We start from the raw sequence: 22,077 nt of genomic DNA on the forward strand, positions 1-22,077 counted from the left end.
ACCAAAGTCAACGACCCAAGTTGCCTGGGACTGTTTTTGTTTCTTTTAATCCCCCCACAGAGGTTTGCCTCTCGTGGAGGAGAGGTCAGCTGTACAGCACAACACTTCATATATGCACTAGCAGTTAGATTGGTTTCTAAATTAAAAAAAGATGGACTTTTTATATATTGAACATAAATAAAAAAATTACAAAATGGTCACCTTTCTTACAGAATGGATGCAAACTGGATTATGAACGTGCCTCCAGGTGAAGTTGGTTTCTCCCCTGCCCCCACCCCACCCCAATAATAAATAAATAAAATTCATTAAGTTTTGGATCCTTTAGTGGTGCAGATTGGGCGCTCGGACCGTTACTGGGCTTTCTTCCCTGTGCCATTCTTGTCCGCAGAGTTTGTTGAGGTTACCAAGTTCACCGGCCCGTCTGAGTGCATTGAATCTTTGCGTGGCGGCATGCGTTCGTTAATGCGATCCAGACCTCTGGCTTCTTCGAAGCTGCGGATCTTGTGCTGCGGCGAAAATCCACGAATGGCTGCAGAGAGAAGGGCCGAGATAGAAGAGTTAGTCTGAGCCGCGGATCCCAGATAGGAGCCCTTTAGCACACGCCAGACATGTACAGGACAGAGTCGGGGCGACAGAAAGCACGTGTCTGGCTACGGGAACCACGAGATGGGTCCGTAGGTGATTTTCGGCATCGCCAGCTTATGTGGGTACCACAGTGCAGCTGGGAAGTTGAAGCCTTTGCCGCCGGGTCACAGCAGCAAAGTCTAGGATTCCAGACTGCGGCGACTTGCTCTGCTCCCTAATGGTTCCTCTTTTAATACAGTTTAGCAGTAGGAACTTGAAGACCAGACAAGTGCTCAACGTCCCCAAACAGTGAAATCTCAGGAAACTTTCAAAGCTGAAAAACAGGATACTAAAAAAAAAAAAAAAACAAACGAAGGAAAAAAAAAAAGGCAAAACCAAACCAACACAACAAAGACACCACCACGAGGCTTTAACTCCAACACAAACCACACACTGCAACACCAGGAGAGGGAAACAGCTAGTCCTCGGATCACAAACGCAACGCTTCTTGCATGACCAGGAGACACGCAGGCAGTCTCACGAGTGATGAAATCCCACCAAGGGCAGGCGTATCCCTGTTTCATCACTACGAGGCTGAGTACATCATCCTTGCGGTGATGACATGGACCAAATGTTTAACTTCTTTGTATTACAGATAATTTAAGAAAAAGGGGGTTGTGCCAAACCTTTTTACAAGGACTTGGCTGGTTTACAAACAATCTTCCCTTGGTAATCAAAAAGTTCTCTACACAGAGGTACGGCCCCATTCATCAGTAGTTGAATGGAGCTATCAAGGAGAAAACCTCCCCTGACAGTAACCTCATGAATCTGTCATTTCTACACGAGCTACAGGGAGAAAACTGCTTCTCCACGCTGGGCCCACCTTGGCCCACCTGTGGGGAAGGCAAGGATTACATCAGAGCCGCGCAATCCGCTATCTCCTAGATGATTTTGACCAAGCCTGCTGGCAGCCTTCACCGGATCGAGTTACCCAGGGGATGAACTCAGCCGCGAGGCATCCGAGATCGGACTGCAGGACCCCAACACCAAGGTCTTGAGACACCAGAGCACAAACCGCTCCGGAGACAGGGCACTCTCGGAATAAAGGTATTGCACTAAGCAATAGCCTCATTAAAGGCTAAAATAGACTTGAACCAGCCCACCGTGTATTTTTTGCTTCCCAGCAGGGGCCCATCCTCCCCCACTTCTGGTGATGCAAGAGTAAAAAGCTTCCATAAGGCTGATAAAGCTCTTTAAAATTAGCGCACGCACACACAGAGATGATTTGAGTCTCTCGCCGGATTCTAGCCATACCTTCCCGTGCCTCTACCGCTTCTACTGTGGCTGCAATACAGAAGAACAGTGGCATGCAAAAATGAAGACAGAAAAAAAGAGTGACAGTGAGTGATCGAACATCATCGCTTGCGAACGCAGAGCCCACAGCCTCCCAGCCCCAGTGGAGACGACCGTAATCAAAACCAACTGGCAAGAGGAAAAAAGGTGACAGGAGCTTGAGAGGAAGGCTGGAAGGGGACTCCCTCGGGTTTAGCGTCTGCTGAGCACTGACACGGGGGAGTCTCCTTTCCTCACGTTCGCTGGACTCGTCACACAGATAAATCCGATGGAAAGAAACAGAGAAGCAGAGAGATGGCTCGCTGCTGCATGCGCTGGAGGGCTCGGGCATGCAGGCGTCCCACGGCAAGGACAGCAATAGTCTCGGACTAAGCCATGGGTCTCCACTTGCATTTACAGCCCCCCTGCTCCCAGTTCAGTGGCTCTAGGGCACCCTGGCCACCTTCAGAAGGTAAATTATGTGGAATTCATCCCACAGCAAAGCCCCAACCACCAGAGCCAACATGAGGGAAGTGACCCCGAGGGACGTGATGACTTTTCGGAGCAGCGGGGAAGAGAGGGGCAGTTTGTTCTGCGGGGGAGGGCAGGCAGCAGCCGATACCAGGCTGCTCCGCTCCCGATGCCTTGAATTATAACATAAAAGCCAGGCTGATGCTTCAAATCCAGTTTGGCTTCAGCTCCACCTCCTAAAAGTGTTACCAAGCAACAAGGCACCATAAAGCTGAGCAACGTCCCCCTTCCTAAATCTGCTGCAGCAGCTGTCCAAGTTTTGGTAGTCCCTGCCTCAACATCTGGGAGGAGGCCCTTCCCTAGAACAGATCCCCTGCTTTTAGCCTCAAAACGCCACAGTTTTTTTGCTTTGGACACAATACAAAGGCCACTTGGTCCCTGAGAGGCCATGGAGGAAGAATGGAGTTGTAGCTGAGCATCTTTGCTCCAGATTCGGTGACTTTACTCAGCCGATTTTGCTAAGCCGTGCTGCGAAAGGTTGGCAGGAGGCTCAGGGAGGGAAGGGGCCCCGCCACTGCTACCTGCAGCCCTGTCTCTCCTCTTTTGGGGTGCAGAGGCACCCCAAAAGGGGTGCAGCCCCCTCCTCTCCCTGCCGAGCAGACGGGCTCCCAGCACGGCTGCTGAAGGAGCGCCTGTACGTTCACCAGGAGGCTGCTGCGAGCAGACGGCGCGGTGCGAAGGGACATGTGAAACGGGAAGGGGTGAGAGAAGGAGGCACGACGGGGAAAGGAGCGTGAGAAGGGCACGAAAAGCAGGGTGCTGCTGAGGGGAGCACGGGGTGCCGGGAACAGCAAGGGGTGGGAAGCCCGCAGCCACGGGAGGAGGCGGCAGGCAGGGTCAGGTAAGGCAGCAGCAAAGGTCCAGCTTGTTTGTCCTGTCTCAGGGAGATGCACAAATCTCAGCTTCCTTACTCGGGGGAGCCCCTTAGAGGACACCCCCCCAGCCCCCGAGAGGGGAAGGTGCAGGAGAGCGTCGCAGCACGACCCGCTCCCTGCACTGTCAGCTATAGGGGCAGAGCTGCGGCACCACGAGCGAGCTGGCTGCTCGAGCTGTAACAGCCGCCTTCCCACTCAGGCTCTGTTCCCATACCTCCAGCAGAACTGGGGCGACAGAAACCATTGTGGTTGCTATAAAAAAAAGAAAAAAAAAAAAATCATACTCCTCTGCAGGCAGAGAAACCTATGAGTTTGGGAGCGATACCGCATCCCTCCCCATCCCCAGGAGCGGGCAGCAATATTTACACGTTTCTCACTTGTGAACTATTTAATCAAGGCAAGGCAATCCCAGAACAAGCCCTCTCTTCTGAGCCCGCAGGAAATTACCCAGCGCTGATAGCAAGGGGAAAGCAGGCTGGTTAGACGCCAGCATTCAAAGGCTGGCGGCAGGAAAGGATTAAAACACTAGATTACAGGATTCCCTCTGGGGACACATGTTACTATGATAACTCATTCCCTGACCATCAGCCAATCTCCCTGCCCTGCGAGTTTAAAGCACGCAGATCGCTAGCTCAGTCCTGCTCTCAGCACACTATTAAGACAGACCAGTTGGCTGCTGAGGGAGGGAGCAAAGTATTTGCCAGCAAGCACAGAAGAGAAACCTCCAAAAACAGATCAAAACCAGGGGGCCGAGAGAAGTCTTAATATGAAACATACAGGCCTGGAAGAATCTCCTTCCTTCAACTAAAGCTAAGCTTCCTCTGTTTGGGATTCACAGTTTCATAGGGTCAAAATCGAAGAAGGGGTTTTGTTTAACAAAGAACAAACAAGCAGGCGTGTTTACTATTACATTCATATATACGCTATCACACAACAGCAGCAGAGAGGTGAAGCAGAGGATACTTATCATGCAGCGTTAGAAGGGAAATAAATGATAAAAATTGTTGCAGAAACATACAATAAAGCAATACACATGCTTTAGGCGGGATGCTGTTTGTTGTCTTTTTTCCCTCGCGTTCCCCTCCTCGAGGGTATACAGGGACATCTTGGAAGGCTCTCCACATCCCCACCTACATTTCTGCTTTTTCCTATTTCTGAATCCTTCCTCCCCGTGGGCCTGAACCACCTCTCGGGTCCCCTGGCACCCCGAATTACGCCTACGGGAACCGATCGAACGGTTTTCGGGGCAGCTGAAGACCAGGTATAAAACTGCAGAGGGGATGCAGTGTTGCAGAGAAGAGGATCGTTCATACTCACCAGTCTGTAGGGTCTGCCTCCCCCCTGAGAGCACTCCCAGGGGCAGTGTACCTGTGGGAGTCAGGCCTTTGAGAGTCAGCACGCTCTCGCTCTCCTCTCTGCAAGTAAGAGGCAACGCAACCGGTTACTGAGAGATCGATGCAATGCTCAGTTAGATCCACGCAAGACTGTTAGTGGCGAGCGGCATGAAAGCCAGAGTCTGCCCTGTGCTGACCACAGGCAGCGCGCGTCCGATCTGCTGGGCACTGAGCGCAACCCTGCCTCGTAAATACAGGACCTCTGCTTACTCAGCCACGACGCACCAGAGCTACGGCGCAGCAAATGCATCCTGAAGGGGCTAAATATACCTAGTCAGCAGCATTTCTGCTGGCAAAGGTGACGGTGCTTGAGATGAAGGTTTCCAAGAGTCAGACCACCAGGCATACAGAAACCACCACCTCGAGCCTTTGCCATCTACTCTGAAGCAACAGTCTCGTAAGATTTTTCCCCAGCAGGACTCCGCCTGCCCGGAGCAGCCTGACCAACGTCCCCCGTTACCCAAACCCCAAATCACAAGCTTCTTCCTTACCGAAGAACCGAGAAGACACGCGCCATCTTCCCAATGGCTCTAATCTTGTTCCTGATGATCTCTTTACGGACTGTTGTCCCACCTTAGGGAGAGAAAAAAAACCACCAGCATGTTTAAGGTTTCCTGCTCTCCAGGCACAGGTAATGTCAATATGAAGCACCTGCCTGACTCCAGGAAAAGAAATCATGGTTTACAGATTCACAGCTACACTCTTGAGAGAACAGTGCTGAGAGGATGGCGGTCAGGATGGCAGTGAGAAGGGCAACACCAACGAGATGACACACGGACTTAAAGGTCTAAAGAGAGTAGAACCACCAAAGGAAACAGATCGGATAGGTCTTGTTCGAAGCTCACCAGGTTTGATCACACTACACAGGATGTAACACAAATGACTCAGCCATGTAGACACAGTTTTGCAAGGCAGAACACTGACGAATCTGACTGCTGATGAACACCGCAGAACACCGGGCTGTGCTCGCCGCGGGGAGGAGTGTCACGCAAGCATCAGCTTTGGCATCCAACGCGCACAGTGAACGGCTGGCCGGAGCCTTGCAACTCTGCTTTGACCCCACACAAACACAAAGTGAGATATGTGAACTCCCCTTCCGCTATACAGACCGAACATGAGAGAAAAGCATGGAGGGTAACTGAAAACAAACAAAAATCAAAGTAAAAGAGGTAACAAATACATCTCCTCTCAGCTGAGATTCCTCACATGGCCCAACTACACATTAGGACAGTACAAGCCAAACCGGAGGTCTAACATGCACCGATGGCTCAGCCATGCACTAAGTGGCTGCATTCAGAAGTCAGATAGAAACGTGACCCCGTTTCTCAAGTTCCTGGAGGAACGCAGAAGGGTTAAAAAACACACGGCGCTTATGTTAAAACTGAAAGGGGATGAAGAGACTGCCCAACTAGTCAGCTATTCAAATCCACTCCAAGGAATCTGGTGGCACAGGCAGTGAAAATTAAGCTCGTAGCAAATTCTAGCTGGGTACCTTTCTGATAGCTTGAAATGTAGTGATCTTCAGGGAGAGGAGACACCAAGAAACAAGTAGATGAAGACAGAGATAGAAGAAACAAATTTAATTTTCATGGGAGGGAGAAAGAAAAAAACCAAAAACGAAATGCAATGGGAGAAGCGGGTTAAAGTCTCAACCTGTTGACCGAAGCAGCGGCACCCTGTTGTACCACAATGGTGTTCTGCTTCTCTGCGGGACTGACTGTCCTCCACCCTACAGGCGTCTGTACAGGCAGCTCCCCCGGACCCCCCCGTGCATGCTCACGGCCCCACTTCTCGCTGCATGCCCCACGCCTGCGCCTGAGCTTCCTCTGGGCCATCACCTCGCTCTCAAGTGATCCCCCCGATATAGAAACTGCAGATCAGCTCAGCAACTGTTTTGTCCCTTTCATAGCTTAAAACCAGGGCCAAAAACTGCATTCTACTTTTTTTGGGGTGACACGAGAAGCCACTTTACAGAGGAGTTCACTGCAACAGATGAGAAGATTGGGTAGATATTTTGGTGCAGAAAATTTTGAATTGGGGAAAAAATAACCACTTGGGAAGCAGTCTCTGTAAGGAGCAGGAAGCCATTCTCCAGAGTAGCTGGCAAGAAGAGTCTGTCGCAGTGAATATAATTTAATTTCTCTGTGACTGAATAGCAAAGGGAAAAAAAAAAAGCTTCCTACCCAGAACTGCACAAGGGTTGGCCAAAAAGGAACTGGAGACCCTGGCTGGGCATCCAGCTATAAATCAAGTGCTGATCACTCTTGAGCTAGCATCATACACCTTCCCCACCTTCACCCCCCCACTGTTACCAGCTCGGTCGTAACAGCGTTTTTTTACCTTCCAATGTCTCATCACCATCTGAAATCAACTCATCATCGGAGCATATGTTGAGGATGTTAACGAGCATTTCTGTGACTGTAAAAAGTACAGACAGGAAGATTAGAGAGGCCCGGTGCGCACGCTTGGCAGACAGAGGTATTTGGAGGACGAGCTGGACAAGCAAACGATTTCAAGGTCATTTATACTCTGGAAGTGGAAGCCCAAAGACACTTTTAGCCGCATACTGCTGGTACCTCGCAGCAGTACCCAGAGCAGACGACATACTTTACACCTTCTGCCAAGGAGGTGGATGCAGTCCAAGCACATCACAGATGAAACAGACGTGGGGAGCGGGGTGCCAACATTCATGCAGAACAGCCTGGGCCCGCTGTGAAGGTCCCACCTCCCCACCCCGACCCGCACAACAGGCCACCTGGCTCCAAGAAAGTCAAGTCTGGGGGGAATTCAACCTTTGGTTCCTCAAAGTCACAAAACCTTTGGCGCTTCAGACCTTTAAGTCATACTCCAAACATACAACGCTGGAGCGGAATTTAAACTCACCAGGAGAGGTAAAAACCCTTTCGCTGAGAAATTGAGGCAAAGTCTTGGTCATATTTTAAGCTGCCTCGCCTCCTTCAGAATGAAATAAGCCTTTAAACTGAAGTGAATGCTTCCTTTTTGGTGGGCCGCAAGCCAACAGGAGATTTTAATTTCTCTGTTGCAAACCCAGAGCAAGAGAAATGTCTCCAAATTCTGAGGTGGGGCCACACCACCCAAGATCGGCTCCATCAGCAATGCAGAAATAGCAAGACAGGATCATTTTATCGGGAAAAGCTTTCTAAAACAGATATCAACAATTATTTTCACGTGAACTTTACCCAGTATTACGCAGATCTCCTTGAACCTGAACTACTTTCCAGTGCTATCTGATATTAATGAGTCACAACACTCTCCCAACACATTTAATAGCCCGTGGGACAGGTTTCTAACACTCAGGGTACTGTGACCAGTCACTGGGCAACTCGTAACAGAAATCCAAATATCTCTTACCCTTTTCCCCTACGAAAGGCAAAGACCATGTGAAGACATCCATGAAGTTTGGAAGCCAGTACGGATGAGGGGAACAGTTGAACTGCCTGATGTTCATGACATTGTTTTCATATTTCAGTACAGCAGCTGGGAGAGAGAAAGGAAAGACAACACATGTCCATAGGCACTGTCAACTTCTGGGAGCTGTACCTGCACTAATGAAACTTCATTACCAACAAGAGGTTGCACTCATGCAGAATCAAACTACCAGCTCTCCAAAATGAGGCGGCTTAAGCAATATTTTTCAGTTTACCCATTACGTTGTTTCACTAAAGCTCATCCTAATAGTGAAGGACAATTTAACAAAGCTGTTAAAATTTATGCAAATCAGAAGTGATGAACACAGGGACAAGATCCCAAGCAAGTGGCAAAAAAACCCCACAGCTGAGGAACGTTCCCCATCATACTCAATACGGTTTTAGGGGCACAGTGAAGTTAAAAGCTTGCCTATACTAGCAGCTTCTCTTTTATGGCAGCATTCATCAATAGCGCTTAGTTGTCATGTGGCTGGAAATGAAAGCATTATTCTAGGCTTTATAACTTGACAGCTAATTGCCACAGTAATACATCAAGTCTTCGAGTCAGAGAACCCAGCCACTTCCAGCTCCCCAGCTGCCGTCAGTTTAACATATAAAGCTCTTTTTCATTTCATGCATAAGAATGCAACCAGAAGAGAGGGCAGAGCGGGCAAGGCAAGGGAAGACGGAGAGGGATTTCCTAAGCGCGCGAGGACAGTACTGACATCCGAACAGCAGCAGAGCCCTGGCCTTGCCAGCCTTACCCTTGTTGTTATAGACATCTAGGTAATTTGGTGCAGAGAAGATTGTGATTAATGATGGAAAGCCTGTTGTCTGGCTCTTCCTGTACATTCGGTACCTGAAAAACAGGTCAAGTGTTAAACATACTGGTCTTGCTAAGGATAGCACGAACGCAGACGGAGCCTGCTCAGCTACCAGGCTGCAGCACTTACCCAGCGTCCTGGGCTTCGTGAGCTCGGATTACAGATAACAAACTATTGTTCTGCAAAAATTCACAAACTGCAGGATAACTGGAAAACAAAAAGCAAGTATACATTAGCACGTAGCGCAGGAGAGCAGATAACACCCATGGTCTTGGTTTCAGGAACCAGCCACTTGCAGCATCCATTCAGTTTGTGTCCAGCATCCCCAAACAAGGCCAGTATGTATTAGATCATTCCAAAATTAATTGCAATGCATTCTGTTAAACAGACCGCTGGTGCCAAATCCTCCCTATCAGCCGGGTTACAAGTGGTCTGTCAGCACAAATGCTTCTCTTTTAGACAGGAAAAGATTATTTCCTAGAGCTCCTGGTACTGTCCAGTGCCTGAAAACCATTCAAAAGGCACCCTGCCAGCTAAAAGAAGCATCTCTGCTGTCCGATACCACAATTTCATAGAGCAACATATCCAAAGAGAGCTCAATATTACAGGAGAAGAAAAAACAAACAAGATTTTGTGCATTAGAGCCAACTGAAGACTATTTCAGAGCCAGGTACACTGTGAAGTCCCACAGAGTGATGTGAATAGCAATTTATCTCCCCATACACCTTAGTGTAAGGGGAGACAAAAAACCCTAGTCCATCAGAGCCCCCTAAAACACCACTTACCTGTAGAAATAGGAGCAGCCTCGAACAGTGTTGTGGGCAAAATGCTCCAGTGTTTTCTCATTGCCGTAATCCTCCGATGGATCGGACCAGAGCAGGTCACACATTGGACCAAAGGCCGGAGGCTCCTTAAACCTGTCTAACTGAAAAACGTACACAAAATCAGGACAATGCTGGTGAGAGCTGCAGCAGCATACACACACCTACGGTGTGGACATGCAGAGCACAGGAGCCTCAACCTGGAACTCCATGCAGGAATCAAGCAAGCCATTAACCACACTATTACTTGTAAGCTATGTGAAAGGACCACGGAGATTACTTACTTTCCTAATGTCATCTAGACACGTGATTTCTGGAGACAGTCCTCCATGAACACACAGAAATTGCTGGTTTAAGAGGGCAGCAAGAGGAAGACAGTCAAATGTATCCATACACGCATCATACACTCGCTCCGAATACTTGATTCGACCTGGAAAGATGAGGGGCAGGGGGAGGAAGAGAGGGAAGAACTGAATTAATTTACCCATTTGCACAACAAAGACTGCTCAGGCTGAAAGCAGAAGCTTTTTTTTTTTTTTAAATCTTTTCTTTTCTTTTTTCTTTTTAAAGGGGGAGTCATTCATGCATCCAAACCTACATGATATAAGAAGCATTAAGCAAAGCTTTGATCAGCCAAAGTGCTGATAAGCAAGTTCAAGGAACCTAACTCCTCAGGTGATACGGAAACTCTATGCCTATGGCCCACCAAGTCGAACTTTGCACCCGTGTATTAGTGAAAATGCTGACTTAGAAAATGCTTGTTGGACACGAAGACGAAAAGGCTTCACAGTAATCTGGACATGGTCAAGAATATTAATCTCCCTTCAAGCTATTTTCTAGAACACCTGCGCTAAGATTAACATAGAAAAGAGGCTAGGCGCTTGCCACTGTAATAGAAAACTTGGGATACTAATAAAGCCATCCCGTCGCTTTCCTACATTCATACTGCACCTCTAGACTCAAAGAGTCTTACCAGCCTAGCTGCTAGGCAGATTAGACACTGGGAAGTGCAGCAGCTGTTTAATTTGGCACAGCAATATTACACAATCATTTAAGATAGGAATTGCCTTTTCGGCTGGACACGAGTGCTTTGAGTCAGAATTTGACCAAGATGCCTGCAGTTAAATGAACCTTCACACAGGATCTTTCAGGGCTACCAATGATCACAGTCCCCGCTGGATGCCTCACCTTAACAGAGGTGAAGAGGATGTTTCAATACATTAAACAGAGATAACACGGCCTTTCCGAAAGCAGCTTAGCTTTTACAGCAAGCCTCCAAGTATGTTCAGAAATATCTCTCCACACCTCCCGTTAGAACAGAGAGCAGGAACAGAGATCACTGTACGTCAAGCGCCTGTCTTCTTGCATCTGCAGCCCCTTCGCAGGGCAGCAATATGTTAACATAGCCAGACCTTCGAGAAAGCCCCTTTACTGCTATAAAATCCATCTCTGGCTAAAGCAAAAAAGTGCACGAATGGAAAGTTTACCTTTCCTCCAGCTTTATTTCAGAGATACTAACAGGTTTTTTCAGCTGCACGCTACGATACAGGAAGTGGAAAGGCAGTATCTTCTGTTTTCCAAAGGGGGAAAAAACCCCCATCACCTCTGGCTTTCTGGTTCAAATTGAGCCCAGCTCAACAGGAGCTCATCTACCACCATCTGATGACTAGAGTATCCAGCAGAGAACTGGCTGGTGTTTTCCAACTCATTTCTGAGTAAACAGATGTCATTATCTCGGTACCTATCAGCCTTACCCTGTCCAGCAGCATCCAGAGCTGAAGGGCTGAAGATCGGACTTGTGCCTTGCCCATAACTATTCCTTGAGGTCGGGTCCTTGAGCAACTATTCCCTAATAGAGAACTGCATGTTGCTAGTGTATACCTTTTTTATTGCTTGGAGGAATGACTGTCATCCTCCGGGGAGAGGGGTCATTCCCTGACCTTTCATCACCGTTGGTTTAAAAATATGTAAATGCTGCATGAAACTATCTTTAACTCAACTAAAATGATCTTAAAGGTAATGATTCTCCCTAGTGCAAACACGGAGGAACAAATCCTTTATTTGCTTCCAATTGTAATCACTGATCCCAGCTGCACAATCTGGAGCTGAAAGTCATTTGGCAGTAATTATATGTTGCTGGGCCTGAAAGTCAGGGAGGGGGGGTGCGTGCAACTGGCTCATCAGCAAGACAGGGAAGATGCGTTCGCATTTCTTCCATCCACGCTCATTCTTTGTAACCAGAAGGCCACATCAACATGCACTCAGTACTTTACAGGACTTATATATTTGGCTTTTTTTCCTTTTAGCAGGAGCTGAAACAGGAGAAGAGCTAAGTATGCAGGAAAAAAAGATGACAGGTTTTTACAGCTCCAGAGCTAACTATACCACTCGTGGCAGGCACAAAAATTAAGACCCACACCTGGTCACAACACAATATATTTAAATCCTTACGCTGCTGATACTTACATTCCTGCTTAAAGGTGAAGTATTCTGTGAGGTGCCTGCACTCATGGTTCCCTCGAAGGAGGAACAACGTTTTGGGATGATTTATCTTTAAACTCCATAAATACAGCACACACTGCAAGAAAGGGAAGGAGGAGATGGCATGTAATAAAAACCTTTTATAGGGCACTAATCATCCGTAGACTTCACTAAGTGTTTCTGGGAAGACACCCAACAAGCTGCATTCAAAGTGGAACCCTGATAGAAACCCAGCTCCATAATCGGCAGTAGATCTTATCTTGGCCAACTTCACCAGTGGGGGAAAGCCACACTGAGCATTTCTCTATATTAGGCCTGAGTTGGAGAAGTGACAAATGAGATTGCGTTCAACTGAAACCGGCTCTGGGCTGGGTGGGGGCAGCTTTTCCTTCCAGCAGAAACCAAAGCAAAAAGCACCCATTTTCAGAGCAGCAAAGCAAAACCAGCTGCGCAGCGAGATGTGCGCTCCAGATGTCCCACTGCAATCGAAACCAGAGACCATCAAGTGTAACAGACAGCCATCTTGATAGACATTTTATCAAGTATATTAAACATTAGAAAAATTAAACTTGATCTTCCCCACTGAATTCCCCCCCCGCTCTGTTTTTCTGCTTACGCTTACAGTCATGTGAAGTTCAAGTTCAAAACAGGAAAAGCCTCACCAAAAAACAAGCTTAGTAAAGCCTTCTGGCTTTGAAGAGGGCTTTCCACATCCCCTATCTGAGCAGCAACACCTGTAAAAAGATCGTCTTTGATGAGGTGCAGACCAAAGTCAAACTGAAACAATCATTTGCAGCAGGCTCCCAGAAATATTTCATGGTGGCTTTCCAAAGAGGCTACGTGAAGAAGGGAAGGGCTGGAAAGCAAGTGCGCTTACCCTTCTGCGCTATACGTTGTCAAGCTGACAGCTAAATCAGCAGATATCCAGCATGGGGAAATGTTACCACATTTCCCTTGTTGATTTTGAGTGCTGGAAGGACAACCCATAATGACAGCAAGCTTGAAGATCTGGATTAAAGTCTCTAATAAGAGCTTACCCTTTAGGCTGACATGCTACAGAAACGGCGCACTTTGAGAACATGAACCATGAAGTCTGTCAACAGTTTTACACTTAAAAACATTGCTGATCTGGTGCACAGATCTCCGGGAACCAGCTGCTGTGGCATGGAAACAACCTCCAGAACCAAAATAAACCAGTTTCAAGTTAGTTTCCAGTACAGACACCTTAGATATTGTATTTAAGCACTGAACCTGCAAGGTAAGCTATACATTAGTCATTCCAGCTACATGCAGGGATCCCTAAAACCCCAAGGAGCTGTAAAGCACCCGTCTGCATCTAACTCAGAATTCAACCCCACAAAGAAAGACGGGACAGCAAATTCTGAATTTTAAAACTGAACAGAAACAGGGCCAGTGGCAGGTAATATAAGCTGTAGTTAAGGCTAGCAAAACTAATGTTTTACTGCATCTGTTAACATGTTCCCAACAAAACCATTTATAATTATTCTGTGATTTAAAGCTTTAACCTCCTGTGTTTGCAACCTAAACGTCACTTTTCTGGGATAGCATGAGAACTGAAAAGTGAAAGTCACTATAAACGAACCAAGCGACCGGCTAAAGACTGGAGAAAGCAACCAGCCCTGGCATCACTGGTTCAAAGCAAAGCAAGGAAGTAGAGACACGCCATCAACAAAGAGGAGGATTTGGGCTGTACAGAAGGTCAGCAACTTGCAGAAGAGATATTTAAAAATACATTCGAAGTGTTTTAAAGTGAAATGGAAGTGAACGGAGTCACTCGGCACCACAATTCTTCCTGGACACACGCAGCAAGCAAACCACAGACGTCAAGAGCAAACGTCTCCAGTATCGCTGCAGTTCCCCGTGGTTTGCAGCTATTTCACAAGGACGTGGGGGGCTGCCAGGTACTAGTGGGGTAACGATGAGTAAAGGACATTCAACAGCCCTCGTGAGCTCCGGAGGAGCTGGAACGAGGGAGTTTTCTGCACTCGCATGCCTCAGATGCTTCCTGGCGTTTTGTACAGATCCCTTTCCCAGACTTTCAAGGCACTGTGCCCAGGAATTGATTACTGCGTGTTTACAATAGCCTAGTAGCAACTCCAGACAATTATGGCTTACTAGGCCTAAATACTCTACTTCTCCCCCTATTCTGCCTATCGGTTTGAAGCCCAAAGCCAAGCATTCGCGCCCGTGCCCCCATTTGATTCCTCCCCTTTCACTCACAAGGGGAAAGCTCAGCAGGTCACGGTGGGGGGAACTGCGAGAGGAATTGCTACCCGCAACCCAAAGCGACAGCAAGAGGGGCTGCTGCCAAACCTGCCCGCCACAAGCCACACCGTAATCTCTCATACCATTTACAAAACCCGGCATTTACAATAAAGTTATAAACATCGAGCCTGCCAGCTCTTCCCGGAGCAGGCACAGAAGAAACAGCACGGCAAAACTCCTGCATCCCGGTCCCATGTTTGGCCCACGAATCTACCTTCGCTCGCACCTTACGACATTGACTGGATCTCTTTAATATTACTCTGGATAAAACGGTGCATTCAATCCTGGCAAGATTACCGTACATACAATTCCGTAATTAGGCAACAATCATGTGTCCCATTGTAACTGGATTTGAAAAGCTAGCCTGGCAAAGGTGTATGCCATTATCATGCCATCTTTACTGATAAATCTACTCTTTCCATAGATTCAATTTTTGGTCATAATAATTGTTTCACTTCGTAATTTAATAAAACAATTCTATTCATTGTATTCCGGCAGTTCTGGCTTCACGGACCAGGATGGTCCCTCATTGACTAACATGGGCACAGACCTCTCTTGTGTAAGGGCTAGGAGATGTAACTAAAAGCTTAAAGCACTTTGAAGGAAGCATCTTTCCCACCTGCAGACTGACGAGAGAATCCTTCGTCAGGATGCTGTCTCATCAGCATCTCCAAATGGAGGTGTTCAGCCCCATTTCCGTGCTGCCTGTCACCCTTCCCTACAACGTTTGAGTCCGTGGCCGGTTAGTCTCGCTGTCGCAGGGGGCTTTGTGGCACGGACTGAAAGCAAACGCTTTGCAGAGTCCTCTTCCACTAGACATCAGCCGTCTCAGCTTTCACACAGTTGCTTCCCTTCCCTCTCACCCCACAACTTTTTTCTTTAAAAAAAAAAAAACAAACCCAACCAAACCACGCTTCATGGCCTCATTATACTTACTGGGAATGAACGTTTTTAAATGAGAATTTCCCTAAGCCAGAGGCCCAGAAATAATTTGTTGAAGACATCCAGCTGAGTTGATGAACAGAGGCTTTTGGGGTTTTTAAAGGTTTTGTCTGAGCCACAAACTGCTCCTTTTACCCTGACAACCAAATACTCACAGCAATGGGGAAAGCTTGCAAGGGTTATTTGGGCTGCTAACAAGCAACACAGTTTACCTTAACACCTCCTTGGCCCCCAGTTTTGCATCTTGTTTCCTGATTGCCTGCATCAGGATGCAATTATACAATTACCTCCTATTTCATTCAGTTAAAAGGTCATGATTATCAGCTGCTCTGGGCAGGCACTCGATAATATTCCCCACCCAGTACATGGATGCACAAGCTTGTGCGGTGACTCATGAAAGCCTGATGACACTGGCTCTCTCCACCTTCCCAGCGGTGAAAGCACAGGGAAACCTGGATGCCTTTCCATCACCTGAGCCTCCGGGATACAGCGATCAAAACTCCAAAACCCGAAACGCTCACAGATCAGCAATCTCCACACTTCAGAGTCCAGCTGCTACAGCTTTGCATTTTATAGCAGTCTTTAAAAAAAAAAAAATATAATGCAAAGACACCCATTCGGCATTGTTAACTCTTTGCTTGTAGCGATCCTCCCCACCAGCTGCAAACCTCCTGTTGTTTCACTATAGAAACCAGTTTCTGCACACCCAGGTGGGAATCTCTTAAAACACATCGGCTGCACTTTGCAGTAGGTGGAAAGAAGAGGCACACATCAATAGGAACAAGGGAATCAAGCCTTCTAGATTCTGCTTTATCAGTGACATTTGGATCAGCCCCCGCATGTACTAATCAAAGCCCACCCTGATTCGTGAAAGATCAATGCTAGCTCTGTGGGGTAACGGAGCGCTCGGTGGCTTTCCCTCTGCAGACACGGGGGGAAAGGGGAAGGAGGAGAGTCAAGAGCAGCATGAAATAAAAACTTTCTGCTCAGAGCTGACAAAGACCAACTGTCCCAAGGCTCTCGAGCCCGAAAACACCGGGCTGCCTGGCACAGGCCCTCGGTCAGTGTCAGGCCACAACAGATGGTTTACCTATAATTTTCAGACCTTCCTCCTCAAAAAAAAAAAAAAAAAAAACACCTCTGTTCTCCAAGGCGGACTCATCGTCCATCCCCCTGGAATTCCTCCGTACTATCACAGCATAGAGAGATGAGGGCATCGATCCCCAACTCAGGCACTCACTTCTGCAGACCTGGGAGTAAAACCCCCATGTCAGATCAATCGCAGGGTAAGAGCAGAGTGGGAGAAGCACTTCACCACCCAGGATCTGTAAAATTCATGTGTAGGCACAGGGTACGACAACTCTCGTTTGAAGGTTTCTTGGTTAATACAAAAAAAAAAAAAATCCACATCTTATCTCAGTAAAGAGTTGCTCTGCTATAATATAATCTCTTTTCCAGGTAAATACACCTAAACTGCAAACCCAATTTGCGCAAGCCAAGCCATTTAAACAAGCAGTCAGATGCCTGTCCTTCCCCTTCCTCCCCAGGGGTTACGGGGCTCCTCCTGCCAGCACCACCAGAAATCCCAACAGCCACAACCCCACCTTTCGAGCATCCGTCCCCGCTACCCCGGAAACTGCTCGTCGTCACACCTTGGCTCGCTGTCAGTATTTAGCAACACACGAAGCGCAAGGCTGGAAGTAAGCCAGAATGCTGCTAAAGCACAAGCCTTCAGCGGTACCCTCCTAAATCCTCTGCAGAATCCTTCAGAGAAGCACTTGCATTAACCGCCTTCATCGCTGCCTGTGAGAGTTCCTCCCCAAAATTTAACTGAGAAAGATTCCTCCGCTCAGCTATTCCTGCATCGTGGTATGCACCCTCCCTCTTCAAAAAGAAACCACTTACTCTGTTATTCCAGGCCAGTTTTACCACCTTTCATGCCCCCGTTTCCCCAAATGCCCCCCATTACGTTGCCTCCAACTGGAATAAGCACTCCTTTTCCACCCGGCTCTGCCTCTGCGAAACCAGAAGGCTGCAATCCCTTGGGGTTTGCAGCATTTGCTAACAGCTCTCCCGTACTGCCTGCTCTGTCGCTCCCAGGCCTTCAGTGAGCCAGCAGCAACCACGGGGACCCATCGATTACTTTGCCCTTTAAGACCAACAATTCGCAGTGTTACTCAATACTTGGTCGGTGGCATCCCACAGAGCTGCAAAATCCTAACACGACGCCAGATGTTCGGCCGATGTCTGTAAGGTGACAGCGTTATTGTGACAAGGCAGATTGTCACACGGGCACAGCATGGCTAGATACACAATTAAATGCCTCGGCACTAAGCTCCTGGGTCACAGCGAGATGTACAACAGCCCAGGTGATTTATTGCTCCTTTCTCCTGACCCTGTCTCTGGCACTGCAAGGCTGATGCTTTCAGGGGGACTGTAGGGAAGCAGTGACTCAGTAGTGTAGCGCTTTCTTTTCCCTGCTAAGCTGAATCCTGCAAGTTTTTAAACATTTGCTTCCCACTGCCTGGTAGGATCCTGTTGCCTGCAACATACAATCAACTCTCCCTCTTGTTCCCCTGACTGACAGCTACAAGTGATATTAAAACTCGAGTTCAGAAGCCAGAGTTTAGTCGTTAACCCCACTGCTGCTGTTTAACTCTGTCACTGGGTGAGGATCCAATTCAAAATCATGACATTTGGACATCACTTTTCTGCCAAAAATCATACCGTAAGTGACCTACAACATGTTTTTCCTTGCATGCAAACCTAGACTAGAGCATAAAATCCAGCATGAGAGAGGTCTGTATTTAGTGTTTAGTTCAACAGTCTCGGTTAGTTTAGTACTAGCAGCCCCAGGCTCAACTTTGTCACCTCTATACTGAAGTAGCCTCTGTCCACGTAGTCTCCCAGGAAGAGGTAGCGGGTGTTATTGGGTGATCCTCCAACTTCAAACAACTTCATCAGGTCAAAAAACTGCCCATGAATGTCACCGCACACTAGGGGAGGAAGAGCAGCACAAAAGAGGGACAGAATTACATGCTAAGAAAAGAAAGGTCATGACAGCAACAAGGAGCATAGCATGGCTGTGCTCTGACCCAAGCCACCCCTGCTTTACATCCAGCTTCTGCAAAGATGTACTCAATCTACACCAGCAAAATCCTCTCTTCTGAGCTTTCAGGCAATTTAAAAACCTTGCTGGTGGAAGGAACACAGCAGAAAACCTGCCGCTTTGAGCAGCTCATGTTTCCTAGATGGCCCTTATTTAGGACTCCAGCCACAGAAAGCTCTCTGACCTGTGATCGGAGCCTCCACTTCAATCATTGTCTTCTCGTGCCTAAGGATGGCAGCCCCATCGTTGATGATCTTCAGCGCAGCATCCTCTTCCAGGCGCCCTTCCTTTATCAAGTGGCTCTTCAGGACGTCAAGCCTAGGCTTCCCATCCTCAAACACCTCCTTCAGAGTGAGCCGCTGCGTGGGAGGAAATGGGACAGCTGGAAATGGAAGTGAAGAAGTTAGCAACACGTCTCTTTTCGGGGAGGAAAGAATTACAGTCTTTTCAGCAGGAGGCTTTCGTTCCAAGCCTCAAGATGAGCATACACTCAGAAACATACTTTCACTGAAATTATGCTCTCAGATACTGAAAGAAGAAAAGCTATGCTGCCAGAGCAACTGAATACACCCCTCAGCATGTTTAAAAAACCACCGCATGCAGACTAAATGCCATATGCATCCGCAGAAAACGCGGGCACCAAAGCTGTCTCCTAATTCGGTGGGGACAGTTGTCATCACAATGTTGCACTAAAACAGGACTGCATGCAAATATCAGCAAAAGCAGGAGAAAAACACACCGGTTCCCAGGGACTAGCAATTGAGGCAGGAGGACCAATATGCAAAATTCTCGTTTATGAGGAAACCGCACATACCCGTAAAGCAGAAGCTGCCTTTACCAGGTAACAACCTCGCACCCCTCAGTACGGGCCACTTCAAAAAGCTTAACCCCAAGCTTAGTACTTGGTAAATCTTGATGGAATCCAACGTTTAAGGCAAGTTAAGGCCTCATCTACTTGTAACACGTTCCCTGGTTTTTAAATCTAGACAGAAAAACACCCCATCCAACACCATTATTATTATTTTCATGCTAGGCAACTGTATTATCTGTGAGAAGGTGATCTCTAGCAGAAAGGAAGCATATGAAACAAAAATAATAGTTACAAGCGAGACCCATCTGACTTCCTCATCTACCTTCTCCTGGGTCTGGCTAATTTAAAAAAGAAAAAGATGGAGAACAAACGACCCCTGCATAATATTTAAATGCTATATAGTGTCTTGATTTAAAATAAATTCCAGGAAGGAGGCCTGGATGTTCGGGAAAAAGAGAAAAACTGGACGTAAAAATCCTGTCAAACAGCCCCAAACACGCGGCCCCGCTGCCGGCGGCTCCCGCGCACCACAGAGCAATTTGCATCTTATCGCAGCGATGCAGCGTAGAGATCGTCTCAGGTCCCGGAGTCCATTTCCTTCTCAAAACATCTCGAATAACCAGCATCTCCTCAGTCCTCTGGGTTCAGCCTTTTCAACACCCCCCGGTCACAGCAGGACCAAAACCATTACGACCAAGCCTTGCCGAGGGAGCGATCCTGCAGTATGGATGAGGACGAGATGCTGGGATGGGTTTTGCTTTGGGATGCTCCCTGGGGCGTTGCGCACTCGTGCTGCACGCCCAGCGGCACGCACAGCCCCAAGAAAAGCCTCTTACCCTAGTGCAGGTACCGCAGGGAGCTGCCGCTCACCCTCCTGGCATTAGGGACACGGCACACCTCTGCAAAAGGTCTTGGAGGCACCGCTGTCCGTAAGACTGCAAGCGGCCGGACAGACTGCCCGATCTTTGCTGGGCATCCTCCAGACCACCTCAAAATCTGGAAGGCAAACGGGCCTTTGACAGCCATTTTAATGATTCCGGTGCCAGCCTGCTTCCGAGTAAGCAGTACCTCCAACACACGCCGCGTGTAACGAAACCCACTCACTAGATAATGTACCATCGCTTCCACATCTCCCGCTTCTGATGCGATCATGTCATGTGGTGAAAGACAGATTTGCACTTAACTGTAATCCAGCTAGAGAAGAAAAATATCTGATACGCAAATGAAGTTGATGTCCTTACCCGTCACCCAGTAAAGACATCCCATATGCCAAACTATGTTGAATTTAACAGGCAAAACCACAGCGCTGGCCAAATAATACAGTGACTAACAGTAATGCAACCGATCTCTTTTAAATGCAAATAGAGCAGCTATTTAGCTTGGAAACTCATGGGGCAGAGAGAAAAAGCAGAGAGGCAGCACAAGAGATTCTTTGCAGCTGAACATCAATTTTCAAATAATGTGAAATGTAGGACAGAGGAGAACAAGAGCGGGTATAATGAAAGGGGAGCCGGTGCCCGCAATAAGGTGGCCCTCTTTCATCGGTCGCTTTGGAAGCTTTGCTCTGCTGGGTACTTGCTAAGTGCCCCGCATGCCTTGAACGGTCCAGGGCACACACAGCGCTTTCTTCACAGAGCCGCCAATTAAAGAGGTTTAAGCAAGACCCCTACTTATGCCAACACAGGTTGGACAACATTTTTTTACTGCGTATATTGCTCGTCTCTACAGCCAAAAGGGAAAAAAAAAGTGACCCCTCTGGTTACCGATGAAAAACTTGACATTTTGCAGAATTTCACATATTCCCCCCCCCCCCCCGCACTCTCTGGATCTGTGTAAGGATGGCAGCGTTTGCACTGCGGGAGGAGGCAGAGGGAAGCTGCAGGTCTGACACAAATAGGTTCAGCTGGAACAAGGGAGGCCAAAAGGAGCTGGGTGGAAACGTGGGCACGGGTCTCGGAGCGAGGGGCAAGGGAGGCTTTGGGACTCACTGCCATTAAGTGACTGGAAAACAATTTGTAAGTACTTCTACAAACTGGGCAGTTGTCCTAGCATCTGCCATCTGACTCCAAGGGAAGCGAGAGAGCGCTTGAAGGTCAAATGATTTATAAGGAAGAGAACAGAGAAATAGGAACCGTTCAGCTCCATATTCCCCATCGTCCCAGGCCTTCAAACACGGCCACCGACTCCGGAGCCACCCTAACAAAGTAAAAAGCCCACAGAAGTCGGGGCAGAAAGCTTAATGGAGACGGCATGCGACCACAAGAGCAGTACTGCCCGTCACACAATTCAGAAGAGATCCATGAAAAGCTCCTGGCATGGTCTGCTTTGCCTTTTCTTGGTAGCCCTAGCGAGGGGAGTTATGCAAGATACGCCGATGTGAGCAGCCAAGAACTTTTATGTAAGTTCCCTCGCTGGCTTTGCACGGCTCCACTCCCACAAGGAGCTGGGCACGATAAGGAACCGGCTTCTCCTCTGCTGTGCCTGTCTGCCAGCCAAGCTGCAGCCAGCATGGAGAGCAGGGAGAAAAACCTGCTCCAGAGATGCTAGAGAGACCAGCGCTGTCCCGGGGATGCACACACAGAGCAAAGACCTCACCCTAGGCAAGGGATTACTCCACATCGCCAGTTTTCTACTCGCTGTGCTTCCTGCTAACCCACCCCAAAAAAGATTTCTCCATTC

At 48.0% G+C, this 22,077-nt stretch overlaps 1 protein-coding gene across 4 annotated transcripts in view; it reads right to left on the reverse strand.

The window, feature by feature from the left end:
* Window positions 1-29: 29 nt before the first annotated feature.
* PPP3CC (protein phosphatase 3 catalytic subunit gamma) overlaps window positions 30-22,077 on the reverse strand; it is a 35,111-nt gene continuing 13,063 nt past the window's right edge. The window contains exons 2-15 of one of the 4 annotated variants that reach the window (XM_076359039.1): window positions 18,772-18,969; window positions 18,350-18,474; window positions 12,236-12,347; window positions 10,054-10,199; window positions 9,734-9,873; window positions 9,078-9,155; window positions 8,889-8,983; window positions 8,069-8,194; window positions 7,037-7,114; window positions 6,189-6,215; window positions 5,188-5,269; window positions 4,620-4,717; window positions 1,879-1,908; window positions 30-529 (exon numbers count right to left, since the gene is read on the reverse strand). In XM_076359039.1, the coding sequence (XP_076215154.1) occupies window positions 351-529; window positions 1,879-1,908; window positions 4,620-4,717; window positions 5,188-5,269; window positions 6,189-6,215; window positions 7,037-7,114; window positions 8,069-8,194; window positions 8,889-8,983; window positions 9,078-9,155; window positions 9,734-9,873; window positions 10,054-10,199; window positions 12,236-12,347; window positions 18,350-18,474; window positions 18,772-18,969 (1,514 nt within the window). In that variant the 3' untranslated portion in view covers window positions 30-350. The remainder of the gene's footprint in view (window positions 530-1,878; window positions 1,909-4,619; window positions 4,718-5,187; window positions 5,270-6,188; window positions 6,216-7,036; window positions 7,115-8,068; window positions 8,195-8,888; window positions 8,984-9,077; window positions 9,156-9,733; window positions 9,874-10,053; window positions 10,200-12,235; window positions 12,348-18,349; window positions 18,475-18,771; window positions 18,970-22,077) is intronic. The other 3 variants (XM_076359041.1, XM_076359042.1, XM_076359043.1) reach the window with 3 other exon arrangements.

This window comes from Aptenodytes patagonicus, chromosome 24 (genome assembly GCF_965638725.1).
Source record: "Aptenodytes patagonicus chromosome 24, bAptPat1.pri.cur, whole genome shotgun sequence".
Lineage (NCBI taxonomy): Eukaryota > Metazoa > Chordata > Aves > Sphenisciformes > Spheniscidae > Aptenodytes > Aptenodytes patagonicus.